Below are 15,944 nucleotides of genomic sequence, written 5' to 3'. Positions count from 1 at the left end.
TTTCACCATGCTTGTTTAGATATTTATCTTAGGTTAAATCACTACATTCTCCCCCTCCCCCCTTCAGCTAACCTCTCAAACAGTCGTATACAGCAAGCCACACATCATGCAGCTGTCACTTGTGCAGCCAGGCACTTATGCAACACAGGGGAGGGGAAATGCCACTGGGACAGCGGGGGACTGGGGTTTACCTACTTGGCAGCTGTCGGGCTGGCTGAGGCATCGTGACCTGGCGCACCTGTGTACCCGTCAAGGTCAGTTTGTTGCCCTGGATCTGGAAGGTGAGGGGTTTGCTACCTGGAGCGCTCTGGAGGGGCCGGTTGGCCAGCGATGCAAGCTGTCCAATGCTGACCACTTCGCCTGCTGTAGTGAGGAAGAGAGAAGATGGTTAGACATGGGAGACAACTCTCCTGTCCCATCACCTTCCTAGGCCAGCCTCTCAGTACTCACAGGGCAAGCGTGCCTGCATATCCGGAGACAACAGGAGCCTTTGCTGCACAGTTCCGGTGGTTGTGGTGAAGTTGTAGCCAGGCAAAGTAGGAACAGCAGAATGGATATTCATAGGCTTCATCATGCCTCCAACGGTGCCTGTGCCGATGGCGCTGCCGGGCTGCTGAGCTGCAGGGACTGGCCCCAAAGTGTTTGTAAGAGGCGGCGGCTGCTGCTGCCCCACAGGGGGTACCCCCAAGGTGTTAGCAGTCTGTTGCTGCCCCACAGGGGATATGCCCAGGGTGCTGATGGGTGGCTGCACTCCCAGAGGGGTGATGCCCAAGGTACTGATAGGTTGTTGATGCTGCTGCTGCTGCTGCACCACAGGAGGCATGCCCAAGGTGCTGACAGGTTGTGGCTGCCCCACTGGGGCTAGCATGGGCTTGAGAGAAGATGTGGTGGTTGTGGAAGCAATTGGAGTTGGTGGGAGGAGAGGTCGGGGAGCAGTTGGAACCAGCTGAGCTGCGGTCATGGGCAGGACTGTGGGAAAGGAAAAGAGGAGATTGTTAGAAACCAGAAGGGCTTCCCAGTCTAGCCTTCTCCTCACAAAAAGGAATCATCTTGTTCCCAGAGGAAAAACCTTTCTTCACCGCATCCCTGTCTTACCTAACCACTTCCACCAGTACTCTATTGGCCCCCTATTAGATAATCACAGTTAAAGCAGCTTGGCCACAGTTGAGAAGCACATTTGCCCTTGCAACTATAAGGACCACAAGCTTATGAAACGGAAATTAAAGGAAAGAAGGCAACAAAGAACAAATCTGACACTCCTGTGTTACACCTAAACTTAAGACCTGAATTTTAGATGATGAGAAGTCTCACTACATCTCTGCAGAGAAGAATAAACAAATCTGGGCTCAACTATCAGAGTGAATAATTGCCTGTCCTTCTCCCCACCCCACTCCAATTTCTCCACAGTATGATCCCTGAACCTTACCCTGTGGAGCTGAGGCCTGGCCGTGAAGCAGGGTGGCAGGTGTACTGTTCTGGCTCAAAGTAGGCACTAGAGTTTGTGTTTGTGGTCTGGTTGCAGGAGGCACTGGTATCGACATGGGAACCGGCGAGGGGGTCATAGGGATTGGCAAAGGGAGAGAGACTGAGACAGGAAGCGGAGGTGTCGGTACAGGGCCTGGCATGATTGGTCCCGGATGCTGGATGGGAGCTAGAGCAGGTGCCAAGGGCTCTGGCAGCACAGGCGTCATGGGCCTCTGCAGTGGGGCCGTGGGACGAGGGCTGTTCACTAGCACAACGGTACGATTCTCCGGCTTGGGCATAGGCTGCAGCATCCTAAAGGGGACAAAATGGGAGAACAGGCCGATTCAGCGCTAGGACACCACACACACCCTTCGCCCTGTAAGAGCTCAATTCTCCACAGTACAGAACCAGTTAGATTTCAAGATATATTGAATCACCTTTGCTCTAGAATCATCCAAGACAGGACCTCTGAAATGTTCTGAGAGTTTATCAGACAACACCTGAATGCATAAATACAGCAGAAACCGGCAAGCATTGTCCGATGACACTCTTTTTCAGGGCACAGAATTTTTAATCTTCCACAGATTACATGTCTAAAGCTTGGCACCACCTTTCAATAATGGCAAAGCACATTCAAATACCCACATTATCTGCCAAATAAAAGTGATACTGATGGTTGTTGTAGGTTTTCCAGGCTGTGTTCTGAAGATTTTTTCCCCCTAACGGTTCGCCAGTCTCTGTGGCCCGCCTCTTCAGAGGACAGGAGTCAGAACTCTGTCTATGCTTTGGTCAATAGAGTTCTGACTCCTGTCCTCTGAAGAGGTCAGCCACAGAGACTGGCAAAACGTTAGGAAGAAAAACCTTAAGAACATGGCCAAACAGCCCAAAAAACCTACACCATCAGATCCTGGCTGTGAAAGCCTTTGAGAATACATAAATATTGGTAGTGTCCACTTTCTAGGTACCTGTTCACTTTCATCTTGACCGGCTTGGGTCTCGGAGGAGGGTCTGGGGACTCAGCAATTTCCTCAATCAGTTTTCTTGTCACCTTCCACTTTGGAAGGAACGTGTCTGTCTCATAACGGGACACACGCCCCTCCAAATTGATCAAGTCAAAAATGCCCAAGTCCACCTGCTGGAAGAAATAAAGGTACACACACACAGGAAATGAGAAGCAACCCAAATACAATGTCTAATGACTCTACAGATGCCTGCCCCATGGAAGAGCGATCCCCTTCTCCCATCAAGACAGAAAGGGAGTGCACCTGCCTTGAAAGGGTCATCATCCAAGACCTGGAGGACAAGTGAAGCTGTGTTGAAGCAGACGCCCTCTGTGATAAACGGCGAATGGATCGGCCGCGGGTCGAAGAGGTTCGGATGGTTGCAGACCTTGCGGAGCTGCATCAGGATGTTGATGACACTCATGAAGTGCCCTGTGGCCAAGGTCTCCTTCGTGCTGAAAAGGGGAATCGGCCAGAAGAGTGTCAGCTGGGCGGCCCAGACCTGCCAAGCGATCTGAGGAAACACTCCTGACTCCAGAGAGTGAATTCTAAGATCCAGGAAGCACCACTGCCTTTCTGCAGATTTCCTGCCCACTATTATTTGCCAAACCCTAACCCTAACCCAAGCCTTCCTCACAAAAGAGCTTGGTTCCCAGCATGCTCCAAGACTTACGTAGCTTGGGCCATGAAGTCATCATAGAGATAACGCTGGCGCTTGGAGAGCCGGCACTTGATGACGTGCTCATATTTCTTTGGCATTTGCTTCTCTACATCCACTTTCACTCTCCGTAGAAGGAAGGGCCGCAGCACCTGTTGGCAAGACAGCCAGGATGGATTGAATTTTCAAATATTTTCCTGATCATGAGACACCCCCTAGTACCATTGCAAGGCTTTCGCCTCCCACCCTGCTCACCTTATGCAGCCTCTTGACCAGGTTCTCATTGTATTCCTGACTGCCCTCAATCATGCCGGTCAGCGGATTGGAAAACCACTCTTTGAACTCACGATGTGACTGGAAGACATGGGGCATCAGGAAGTGCATGAGGGACCACAGCTCCATCAGGCTGTTCTGGAGAGGCGTCCCAGTCAGCAGCAACCGCCTCTGGCTGAAAGACAAACACAGCAAGAGTGTAAGTGTGAGAAGCATCGAAGAGTAGCCTGTTCCTCTTCCATCCTGAGAGGGTTGCTTTCCTACCTGTTGAAGTTGAGCAAAGACTGCCAGCGTTGGGATTTGAAGTTCTTGATGTTCTGGGCCTCGTCCAAAATCAGATACTTCCAATTTTTGCGTCGAAAGGCTTGGTGGTCCTGCAGCACCAATTTGTATGAGGTGATGCAGATATGGAAGGCATTGGGCTTAGTCCAACCCTAAACACAGAGCATGTGGTTATTACAGTGTGGCTGGCAAGGAAGGCTTCAGGTTACCATTAAGTCCTGGATTCACACATTGACTATAGTACATACTCTGGCCATTTTCAGAAGTGCTTTATAATTATACATATCGGGTTACCACTCTCCATACCACCTAATATCCATAAATAACAGTATTAAAACCATCCACAAAGATTGTTGTATGTTCTCTAGGAGTGAGAAGATTTCATCTGTCTTTTTTTAACCTACAATCCCAGGATCCTCCAATCACAAAGTCAGTTACCAAAAACAAACAAACAAACAAACCCTAAAAATAAATGTTTCTGGACAAATTCTGAATCTAGACATTTATTTTAAGTACCAGGACCAGTACTGAGGTTAGCTGAGTTTACTATACTTTCACATTAAAATCTTTCCCTAGTTTACTGCATACTTTCTTCATATCACCAGCCTAAGTCAGAAAAATTATCTTTTGTTAATGCTGAACTAAATACCCTTGGTTATCTATTAGAAGTCGACAAATAGATTCCAATCTACGCTAACACATAATATTCTTCATCGACATAATTAAGAGCTGTCAAAACTTGCAGTAGATCCATACCCGCTAGTCAGCATAGCAACATGGCCTAATTTATTACTTCCTATACTCTGCAGCCTTTCAGAATCAGATCACTGAACAGTTAAATCATTTTTAAATGAAAATATCCACAATCTAGGAAGAGTCAGAATCCCGGGGGGGGGGGGGGGACTATAGCTAGCTTCGTTTCTTCCAGTCCCACAGCAGCCCTCTTCTATATAACTGGATAAATTAAATGATTTACATCATGAGACAAAAAGCCAAATTTTTATCCCCAGCTGCAAGGCTTTGAATCACCTCACCTGCCGCTTCAGCTTACGCTCCTTCTGTGCCCCATAATATGTGAGGATCTTGAAACTGGGGCACCAACGTTTGATCTCCATCTCCCAGTTCAGCATCACGCTGGTGGGAACGATGATCAGGTGGGGTCCCCAACTGCCTGCAGGACCACATGCAAAGAACATTTTATCTGCCTATGAAAAGCTACATTTACGCCTTGAGGTACAGCTACAAACTGTGCTGTACTCCAGAGCCTGCCCTCCACATTCACTTTCAAAATAATTCTAAAGCTCCACTGCAAGGGAGTGAGCACATGTTAGCAGTCCCAAGGGCACCCAATGGCATCTGACAGGCTTCCATACACTATCAACTGCTTCGCTCCTCTTGCATGAAGCCAACCTGTCCCCTCCTTTCTCCTTATAATTTCAGTATCTCACCACCATACACCAGGCTCTTCTCAAAGTCTCTCTCACCCACCCTTTTCACAGGCCAAGTGAGCCAGCAGGGAAATCGTCTGGATGGTTTTGCCGAGACCCATTTCATCAGCCAAAATACCATTGAGTTTCTTCTCATACATGGTGACCAACCAGTCCAGACCAATGTGCTGGTATTCTCGCAGCGTCCCACGCAGCAAGTAAGGAATGGGCGTCTTAACCTACATGGGAAAAAAAGAGCAATAATCCTCTGCCTGCCTCCTTTTACTTCGAACCAACCCTGCTGGCTTCTTTCCATCTAGATTCACCTGTGTCGTCGCCAAGGTATATCCTTTGGGCTGCAAGCTCTCTGCTGCCGCTGCAATGTCTGTAATCTCCTTCTTGGGCCCTGGGGCTGGAGCTGAGTCATTGTCTCCCTCACCGCCACAATCCTCATCCTGCTTCAGAAGGTACTCAACACCAAAATCTTCTTTCTGGCTCACTGAAGTTTCTTCCTCCCCAAGGGCATCTTCCTCTTCACTTTCGTCCTGTTCACTCTCCACCTCGTCTGTGGCATCTAGAAGGAAAGGAAGCAGTTATCAGGACAAAAAAAAAAGTCAGCAGATCCCACCATCATCTGGCATGCCAGACCTTGCCTAAGTGCTGGGTGATTTTGTTTTTACCGCCTTCAAATATCTATGCTTTACAAACTGTGGAAAACATGTGCATCACTTTGGCTGAATGCCTGTTCCTTAGTGTAGTAAGTTGTACTACAGCAGGCTGGATCTGGTGAGTCAACTCCTATGTAAGTTTCACTAGTTCAACTGGGCCTACTGTAGTTGTAACTTACTGTGGTGTAGAAGTAACTCACAGTTAGAGTACACCTACTTGAATCAATGGCACTTATGGAGGAGTTGACTCACCAGATGCCCCACTGATTCAGCGGGCCTACCCTAGCACAATTTACTACGCTAAGCAACATGATTTCAGCCATTATATGAGAAACCTGTCAATTTATTGTAACTTTAGACTAACCACTAGCCAGAATTCTCTGGACAGTATACAGTCTGTTAAAATATGATAAATAATAATACAACAAGAACAGCAATACAATAAAAGACAGAGATGAGCAAAGTAAAATTTGCAGCAAGAGTCAAAGACACAATTAGAAGTACTGTATATGAAGGATTAGATGAAAGTGATCTACTCTCTTGTATTTCTAGATGATCCAATTAACAGAAATGAGAACTCCAAAGAAGAGACCTCTTTCCACAGCGGAAAGAAAGGAACTGAGGTAACCGTACACCACTGTACATGCATTTCCCCTTTTCTCAAAAATAAATCCCGGACAGATCTAGTTAATATTATGTCTACCTCATTCTTTGTTTCTTCAATTGAAGTTACAACCAAAATTTTGTGCAGTAGCAAGGACAGTAAAAAAAACAACCATGCTGATTAACCATATAACAGTTGCAATATGTATTTAAAACTGCTCTTGCATGTAATATACTTTGTTTGAGAACACTGTTGCTCGTTTCTCTGTTTGTGTACCTTTTTTTAAATGGCTGAACAAGGGTTGTAATAAATGAAAACAAAGGCTTGGTTAATGCATTCATCTTATCAGAAAATAGCAGTATTTTCCAGCTTTCTTCTCTTCATACCTGAGTGGCTACTGCTGTCATCCTCCTCTGACTCCACCTCGTACTCTGAAGTGCTGGCCTCTGAGGCTTCGGATGTGTCCGACTCCTCCATTTCGAAATCTGAGGCATAGGCACCAGCATATTTTTGCAGCAACTCCTCCATAGGCAATTCCCCTGTCAGAGGAAAAGAAAACTATGACATTAAGCCCTGGGATTCTGAGAAGCCCTGGTCTCTCAGGTCTGATCACACTCTGGTCCTTGCCACAGCAGTCCTATCCTTTCTTAATGCATTCAATGCAGCAATTACCCAGCAGCAACAGCCAAGCAGAACATGGCCAGAATGGTGGTTCAAGTACTTCCTTGTCCTTTCCAAGGCCACATTATCTTCCCCATCTGTTTAATCTAGTTTGTTCGTAGGGCTTGTCTGCAAGCCTGCTGTCTCCTCCCATGGTTTCGGGAAGAGGCAAAAATAAAAGGAGTTTGAACACAACTGGGTCACACAATATCACCAACAAGAAAAATCAGTCTACTAAGACTGAATGTAGACTCCAGGGCTACTGAATATACTTTTGTTGGATACTCCAAGAAATACAGAGCTGAACTGGGTCAGCTGCCCACTCTTTTAAGATCGGACTTTCTGGGAATGAGGGTAGACACACTTAAAGTTCAGAAACACAATTCAATCATAGTGCAACTGGTCTTCAGGGCACATGAAGTGTACACTCTGACCCTCTTTATCTCCCATGCCACAAGCGTCCTCCGAACCTTCCTTTGCCAGGTCATCCAGCTCCTTGCTGTGATCAACATCCCCTTCCAGCTTTTCTTCAGCATCTATAGTTTCTTCTTCATCTTCAGCTAGAATAATAAGAGTTACTTGATGTTACTACACAGAACCCCAAAGCCACTGTTTCAGTTTTCATCGCGTTTGGTCAGGCACCCCAAGAATCTGCTCACCTTCCTCTTCATTAGCAGTGAACTCTGCATCTTCCTCATCAGGCTTCCATGGTTTTTTATTTCTCTGAGTAACAGGCTTTGGTTTATCCTGCTGAGCATAGGACAGAAAGGTATTTCAGGAGACAGACCCAAGGGGGGAAGCTTTTAGCACTACATAAGCACATCACAAACTGAGGACCATAATGAAAAGGGGTACTGAATCAGACAAGGAATTCCCATCAGGGAGGGTCCAGCTGCAGAAGGCAGTTAAGAAAAGGTTGCAGTATTTATTATTCTCTCGTTATCCTTAAGGATTGTCAATTTTTTTAAAAAGCTGATGTGGTCTCTTTCTGCCAAATATTCACTCCAGAACCCTCTGACAGTGAATTTCCTTAGTCAAGAGTTTGAATATACTTCCAATTCCAAGATGTACCTGCAAACCAGCAACACACCTTTAAGTTCTTGGTGGTTCGTCTCTCCCCCTCCTCCTCTTCCTCCTCTTCACTATCACTTTCCTCTTCCTCCTCTTCCTCCTCATCATTGTCAGAGCTGGAAGCACAAGGTGACACACTGCAGGAGTTCTCTAAGATTTGAGGTGGCAGTGACTGCAGCAGCTCCTCTAGGGGCAGCTCGCTCTCCTGCTTTAGCAGCTCAATCTCCCGTTGCTGAGACTCCGAATCATTCCCTTCTTGCTGCTCTTCCACTTCAATGGTCTCCTCATCATCTGACTCCTCATGGGGTTGGAAATCCCCATCTGTCAGAGAAGGAGGGACGAGAGGCAACCCACATTATGAGACAAATCTTTACTTAAAAGAAGCATGATTATCATTCAGCTCTAAGGTTGGTGGGGCAAGAACAGGGAATGGACATGGAAGCAGTCTGGAGAGAAGGTGACAGGATACATGGGCATGTCACAATTGGCAGCTTCACAACACAGAACTGAACCATCGATGGGTCTAACCTTCATCCTCAATGAGCTGAGTGGGTGGTGGTGGGCTAGAAGCAGTAGAATCAGCGTGGGAGCTGCCAGTCTTGCTAGGAACTGGGAGGCTCTCGTTGAGGCTCTGGGTCAGCAGGTCTGAGTACTTCTCTGTCTGGCCTACTATAAAATCCAGCTGCAGGTCCAGGGCTTTTTTCCGCTTCTCCTCCAGCCGTGACTGCTGCTTGAACTGCACAACCTGAAGTCAGAAGATGAAGGACAGAAGTTTAAAAGCTCATAAGCCTACAGGATCTGATAGTTCTGGAACCTGCTCTTGACCTATAAAGAGAAGCTAAAACCATTCAAAATCTCCCAGTCTTTGAAATCTTAAGAAGCAATTTTCCCTATGCATGTACTGCCTTTTTAGCAACTCACAAAAATGAGAAATTGGCTTAACCTTGCTAGGCTGCTAAAAAGTACTTGGCTAATGAGATAACAGGGTCACAGACCTCTCAATGATTTATTCAAAAGAGTGGATCCAATTTCATACTAAAAATGTTACCTGATGGGGGGGGGGAAATCTGAGTTACTTTGGACTGCTGCAGGAGACTATGTAAAGCAGGAAATATCACAAGTTGCACAATTTTTGGTATGAACTCAAATGCAGTAAGGGCTGAGATTCAGTTAAAGTAAATCCTTCAAGTATACACAGATAGACATCTGACGCAAAGCTCACATTGTATTGCTGATTCAAAAGGACAGAACCAGCTGGAGACTAACACCCATACAGACTAGCAAGGCTTGAATGTCATTTAATGTAGCACAAGATCCTGCATACGTACCTTCTCAACGTTGCTCCAAAATTGCTTGACCTCTTTGGCGATGGATGATGCAATGCGACGTAGCTTGGCCTGCTCTTCCCGTTTGGCTCGTTCTTCTTTCTGCTTCTGCTCTTCGTGGTGCCTGATCACCATACGCACAACCTGGATGCAATAACAACAATAAGACACATTGATTATAAAGGAGGATTTCTATGGCGTCATTTTTTTCAGCAGCCTATGTTTGAACTTATAAGTGGGTTTGGACATGTTTATAAGTAACCTGGTGAGAAAGGCCAGATTACTCATAAACATGTTTAAACTTGTTTGTAGGTTCAAGTATAGGTGAAATGTCATGGAAGTGAAATGTCATGGAAGCCCTCCCCTACAACTCAATAAATTTTTCCTTAATCTGGATTCTAAAGAAAGCTAGTTGCACCTCAGAGAAACCTTTTTGGATGGAATTTTTAGGGAAATACATTATGTTGTCACTGGAGAATAATACTGTACCTAAAAACCTTGGATGCTACAAACTAACAAAGTGTCTTTAAAACCAGCAAAAGCCAGAGGACAATTAAAGAATAGTTCCAAGCAATGGCATTTGCTTATAAAAAGTTCAGAGATGGCAAAATATGGCTTCAAGATGGATATCCACCAAGCTGACAAAACTCACCTTCCTTGCTACGCCCCTCTTCCATCGTCGCTCCTGGGCAAAGTCAGCCGACAGCCACTGCATCTCCTCACAGAGATAATCCCAGTGTACTTTGGGCCGAACTGGCTCAGGCACCTTTGACAGCCTTTTTAGGGACCAGAATCCTTCCTTCTTCATTTCTGCAATTCGATTCTCAATCTCTGCCTCCTGAAATACAAAGCCAGCATCAAATACTTCATTCCTATCCTTTGCAATATGGCCTAGAACCAGACAATGTCTAGCCTATTTGTTTAGTTAATGGAAGGAAACATTCCAGATAACAACATGGCTTACGTGTTTGGCCTGCTCAGCAATCTCTGCATGTGTCTTGTCCCACATGCTCACTGGGTCAGGAGAGGTATACATCCCAGGCGATATAAGGGCTCTGTTCTGTAACTTGGGAACATCAAAGCTAAGATGACTGTCCAGAGAGGAGTCGTGGGTGAGATGTGGCGGGGAGATGCTGCCACTTGAGGCAGGTGAGCCTGAAGAGGCTGGCGACACTGGGTTGCTGCCTGTCATTCTGTCTGTCGTAGTCTGGGGAATGACAGGAGAGTAAAGACAGAAAAGAGCAGGTTAGTTAAGAATTTGCCATCCTAGGAAGGAATATAACTGTTCAAAGAAAATGTCGTAGTAGGGCATCAGAGAAACAGAGCATGCCACGTATCTCATCAAAGCGCTAAAAATCCATCCTGACAGCCCTTGCCAAACAATTCATTCTCTGCAAAGTTACAACCAGTAAAAGGGTAGAAGGCAGAAGGGCACTCACTCTGGAACTCTCCTGTCTTGAACCCTACCTGTGTATGCAGTGCGTGATGTTGTCTGTGAGGACTGCTCTGCATTTTAATTCTCTCTTGCTCTTTGCCTCTCGTCCCAAAAGCTTCAGTTGTGGTTGTAGTGCTGGCGTCCTCCTCCAGTGCATGCTGGGAAGCGGCCTCATTCTGGTCAGCCAGCCACTGGGACGAGCCGTCCAGCTCCTGGGTTCCTTGGCAGCCCAGCCTGCGCTCGGGACTGCCCGTCTCAGAGTAAGCTAAAAAAAATCAATGGGACTGGTCATCGTGAGAATAGAATGACACTAAAGAGACCCCAAAAACTGGCAAGGCTCAGGATAAACCATTTTTCTCTTTCTTTCTCTTTAAAGAAACTCACATCACAACAAAAGTGCTCTCTGCCTATGACAGCAGTACCCTTGAACACATAAGACTTAAACAGAACTATTCAACAGGTTTTTGGGTAAGTCTGGAGGTCCTTATGGATTCATGACTGAATATGGAAGCACAGATGGCTGCAATAGCCGGGAGTGCTTTTTATCAGCTAAAGCTGGTATACCAGCTACAACCCTATCCAGATGCCTCACTAGAGTAGTCAGGATTAAGGGGAAGGTCTTTTCAGTGGCAGCATCTTACTGAATGGAATTCCCTCCCCAAGATCTCCATTCCACTTCCTCTCTTTGTTAATTTTTAGACTGGTCTTTATGACACTTTGATTACAATTCATTTTCAGAGGAAGAGTAGCTTTAGTCTGTTGTGCTGAACTGGATAGCTTTTGGAATCTATTACCCTTACAAAAAACAAATGTGTTACTACTGACATGATGTTCTATTGACAGTGTCTCTATTTCTGGGCACATTTCATATATTTGCTAATCCTGAAATGGCATTCATTGCCTCCTGTACCTGTGTGAGTTGAGAACTCCTCTTGTTTTCCAGACTGCTCTTCCAGGGTTTCGCTTTCCTGGGGAAGATTATTCCTGAAAGAATATGGGAATGTCAGACCAGGGCAGAGGAAATACCTGTGCAAGAATCTGAATTTGTGGCGGGAATCCTTCAAATGTGTACATCCTATCCTTGGATCCCCAACAGCTTTGCTGAAGGGTGGACTCAAGCCTGTCTCTCCATGGATGTAACACAGCCAGCATGAGAGCAGCCTGACCGTGGGTTGCAGCAGAGAGTTTTAGTGTAAGCACCAGCTACCAAATCCAAGCCTATGAAAAGAGGCAGGAACCTGTTTGGGGTGCTGTTTACGGGCACGAGGACACGTTCCTCAAAAACACCAGCCCTTGACGGATTCTCAGTGGCCAACCAACCTGACCATTTTACTCACTGCGATCAGGCCCAGGGAAACACAAGTCCACATATCCAGTACTTTGTCCCCACTTGTTTCACTTGATGTTTTCACTTCCCTATGTACCCACCTTTGCTTTCAAGCGCCAAAAGTCGTCTCGTCACCCTTCATATCATGGTCCTAGAGTCGCTCTGCTTTCTTGCTCTATTTTCTTTCCAGAGATCTCTACAAATCTACTAAATTTTGCAAACTGAGATTTTGCAATGAAGCTCTTTTATCGTTTCTCCTATTCTGTACTGCGCTACTGTAAAGTCAACTTGTCTTTAACTTTTAAACAACCTACAATCGTCAAACCCACTTTTATCTGCTTATCTCATGTTAAACCCAGTTACCTTGAGACTCTATGGCCCTGTTCTGCCCCTGCTAACTGCATATTCTGTTTCAATCGATCAGTTATCCGCTGTCCATCCACTTCCAATTCTGGCATATTCTCAGCGGCTACATGCTGCCCCAACCTCCACACTTTTCGTTCAACTTGTTCCAGAATGGAGCCAGCATGGAAGCTACTAGCTGGGATGTAATCTGAACTCCCTGTCACCTTCACCCCTTTCACATGTAAGCCAACTGGACCTTCACCCCACATTGCTCGCCTCATTGCATTGTATCTTTTAATTGCAATGCCCATCACTCCATCACGCCAGTCTTTTAATTCCCGCTTCCCTGTTACCAGCCCAGGACTCTGCCGCTCTGCAGTCAAGTCAGGAGTTCCTTCTTTTGAGCCTGGGCTATGACCGGCTACAGAGAGCGGAGATGCCTTCCTGCTTGATCCCAACACCTCCTGCAGCCAGTGCACATTCTCTGACTTGCCAGCAAGCCCAAACATTCTTTTTCCCATCCCAAGATTTGGTGGCTCGGGACTCTGTCCAGCTGACTTTGTTACTCCATGGCCTACTACCATCATATCAATGCGCTCTTTTATTCCTGCCCGCAGTGATCCCAAAGCAAGTCCATGTCCTGGCCCAAGTCCTGCAGTCCAGCCAGAAGTTGGTCGGGAGGCTGTATAACCTCGTGACAGCGGCCTTCCAAGCCATGCAAACTGCAGCTCCTCTAGACATTGTCCTTCTATGCCAGTGACCTCATTTCCCAGTGGTTTCTGTTCCTTAAGTTCTTCTTCCTGCATGGCTAATTCTATCTCCTCCTGATCAGACCTCTTTCCTGTCTCACTAGTCTCTCCTGCCTGCTGAAATGTTGCTGCCTCTAGCCCAGGCCCTTGCTGGAATGATGGTATCCTGTTGTCTGCCTCTGAGGAACATGACATGCCTTCCCGTCCAATTCGATAACCCATCAGGACCACTTCTTCACCCATCTTGACCCTTGTCCCATGAATCCCTGGCTCAGCTGATCTAGTCTCTCTGCGCTCTAACATCCCCCTTGACAGCTGTTTATGATCCTGTTTCATTAACCCCTTTTGTTCAGCCTGTGCTGTTAAACTGGTCACAATCAAACCCGGAGCCACATGTTCCAGCACCCCACCGATGCCTCCTGCTGACTGAGTTCCCCCACGAGCTACCTTCGGGATTGGGCCTTGCCGCAATCCTGCCAAGCCCCTAATTCTCTTCCCCTTCCCTCTACAGGGTTGCTCTTGATCACCCCCAGTTCTGTGTTCTGCAAAATGTGATGACTCCACTAAGGACCTTGATCGACCCTGTTCTCCTGCCATTCTTAGACTTGATCCTGCTAATTTATCATCCAGCTCCAAACTCCAAGCTAACGCTTTTTCCTGAGAGGGCATCTTTTCCTTCCCAACATCTTGCTGATACTGACTCAATCGTTTTTCAGGCACATCAGTAGCTTCTACTGTCTGGTCCTGAAACAGTACTGTGAATGCCTCGGCACTTTGCTGATCCTCAGTAGCTGCCACCTTTCCCTCTCTAGTCACCTCCCCAGGAAACCTGTCAGCTGAACCCAACTGCTTGCCTCCTGGCTGGTCTTTCACCACCACCTCTTCTGGACCTGTTAACTCTTCAACCTTCTCCTGACTCATTTTGGATTTCATTTCCTCTTTATCTACCTCATCCTGATTCTGTACAGGTATTTCCGCCACACCTCTTCTGGGAGCATCTTCTTGTGTTCCAGCTACTCTCTCTGGTGGTGGTCCTGTCTCTGGTGCTGCTTCCTGATCTGCTGCCAATGTCACCTGCCCCCTGGAAGTTATCTCCTTTACTTCCCCATTAATCCCTGTTAGCACCATATCCACTTCTGCAGTCACTACCTCACCTTTCTCTACTGAAGTTATTACTTCCTCCTCAACCAAAGCTAAGGCTGTATCCACTATTGATGCCACAACCTCCTCTAACATACCTTCAGTTGTCCCAACTAATTCCTCCATCTTTCCCTGATCCACTGCATCTCTGTAAGCTTCTCTATGATCTGTTCCTCTTGCCTTGTGAGTTTCCATCTGATCCGGTGTGGAAATCACACCTTCTTTAGGAGTTTCCTTTTCCTCATTAATCTGTGCCTTACTTGCCCTAGCTAAATCTACAGTCACCTCAGCCACTGCTGGATCGCTCTCTCCAATCACCCTCTGTGTTTTTATCAGATCTTCTGAGAACCCCTGCCCCTGACCCACTGCTGGTACATCATTTGTTGTCACCTGCCCAACTTCTCTCTGAATTGCCCCCACCAAAACTTCACTATCTCTCTGACCTATTGTTGGTGACGCTTGGCCCTCTGTCTCCCTCAGACCTTCATGATTTTCCAAGGCTTTGGCCTGATCAACAAATGGTGCCACGTCTTCTTTTCCAGACATCTGCACTATCTCTCTTTGGCCTGCCTCTATCAAGCCCTCAGTCTCCTCCGAATATGCTGCTGCTGCATCTCCCTCTGTAGGCATGGATTCCATCTCCCTCTCATATGCTTCAGATACCTTTTCACCCCGATCCACTCCAGCTGCCATACTTTCCTTTGTAAGCACCATCTTCTCACTGGACTGAATCACAACTTCCTCGGTGTGACCCAAGTCTGCTTTCCCAACTTCATCTTCAGTCAATACATGCACTTCTGTCTGCCTTACTCCCACCAATTCATCAGCCTCTGCCTGACCTTCTGCTGCAACTCCTTCTAAAGCATCTTTCTCTAACTCTCTCTCATCTGCACCTAGCACCTCCTCACCCTCTTCCTTTCCAATTTCCTCCATGTCCTCCTCTTGTTCCAATCCTGACAACTTCACAGCCACTTCTTGATACTTTATTGATGCAGCAATTTCCTCTTCAGTTTCTCCCTTCATGTGGTCTGATCCTGGCACTTCTTCAACTTCCACTGTTGCATCCTGCCAATCACTTATCTCCTCTTCCTCCACTCCAATTAAATTCTGTTCATTTTTCTTCCCACTCTCTTCTTCTGCATCATTCTCTTTCTCTGAGCTGCCTTCTCCAACCAACATTTCCTCCTTATGTACACTTACATGCCACTGATCTATTTCTTCTCCAGCCTCCCCTTCACTTTTCATCTCATCTGGGCTCATAAGTACAATTGTTTCAGGCTGATCAGGTGCTCCCAACTCAACATCACCTTCTTCTCCACTACCATTTACTTCTACAAGACTTTCCAACTCTCCTCCTGGTTCTTCCACCTCCTCAGACGGCTCCTCATCCACTCCTAATACCAGGTTTTCCTCCCTCATGGGGCCCTGATCTGGTCCCACCAACTCTCCTGCTGTCTCCGATTTTAATCCTGATGACTCCTTAATAAGCTCATCTGCCGGGTTCTCTTGCTCCAT

At 46.6% G+C, this 15,944-nt stretch overlaps 1 protein-coding gene across 6 annotated transcripts in view; it reads right to left on the bottom strand.

The window, feature by feature from the left end:
* Positions 1 to 15,944, bottom strand: part of SRCAP (Snf2 related CREBBP activator protein) — a 28,512-nt gene that overhangs the window by 11,518 nt on the left and 1,050 nt on the right. For 2 of the 6 annotated variants that reach the window (XM_072976847.2, XM_072976848.2), the window contains exons 2-22: positions 11,779 to 11,852; positions 10,901 to 11,133; positions 10,398 to 10,640; positions 10,086 to 10,271; positions 9,437 to 9,577; positions 8,637 to 8,853; positions 8,128 to 8,429; positions 7,697 to 7,787; positions 7,508 to 7,597; positions 6,764 to 6,916; positions 5,432 to 5,679; positions 5,167 to 5,344; positions 4,713 to 4,849; positions 3,661 to 3,830; positions 3,379 to 3,571; positions 3,139 to 3,275; positions 2,734 to 2,920; positions 2,430 to 2,599; positions 1,427 to 1,776; positions 451 to 969; positions 196 to 363 (exon numbers count right to left, since the gene is read on the bottom strand). In XM_072976847.2, the coding sequence (XP_072832948.2) occupies positions 196 to 363; positions 451 to 969; positions 1,427 to 1,776; positions 2,430 to 2,599; positions 2,734 to 2,920; positions 3,139 to 3,275; positions 3,379 to 3,571; positions 3,661 to 3,830; positions 4,713 to 4,849; positions 5,167 to 5,344; positions 5,432 to 5,679; positions 6,764 to 6,916; positions 7,508 to 7,597; positions 7,697 to 7,787; positions 8,128 to 8,429; positions 8,637 to 8,853; positions 9,437 to 9,577; positions 10,086 to 10,271; positions 10,398 to 10,640; positions 10,901 to 10,945 (3,925 nt within the window). In that variant the 5' untranslated portion in view covers positions 10,946 to 11,133; positions 11,779 to 11,852. Of the gene's footprint in view, positions 1 to 195; positions 364 to 450; positions 970 to 1,426; positions 1,777 to 2,429; positions 2,600 to 2,733; positions 2,921 to 3,138; positions 3,276 to 3,378; positions 3,572 to 3,660; positions 3,831 to 4,712; positions 4,850 to 5,166; positions 5,345 to 5,431; positions 5,680 to 6,763; positions 6,917 to 7,507; positions 7,598 to 7,696; positions 7,788 to 8,127; positions 8,430 to 8,636; positions 8,854 to 9,436; positions 9,578 to 10,085; positions 10,272 to 10,397; positions 10,641 to 10,900; positions 11,134 to 11,778; positions 11,853 to 12,296; positions 12,436 to 15,944 lie in introns of those variants that run through there. The other 4 variants (XM_072976846.2, XM_072976850.2, XM_072976849.2 and 1 more) reach the window with 4 other exon arrangements.

Source organism: Pogona vitticeps, chromosome 6 (genome assembly GCF_051106095.1).
Source record: "Pogona vitticeps strain Pit_001003342236 chromosome 6, PviZW2.1, whole genome shotgun sequence".
NCBI classification, from domain to species: domain Eukaryota; kingdom Metazoa; phylum Chordata; class Lepidosauria; order Squamata; family Agamidae; genus Pogona; species Pogona vitticeps.
Note: the sequence above shows the minus strand (reverse complement) of the source record. Positions and strands in the feature narration are given on the sequence as shown.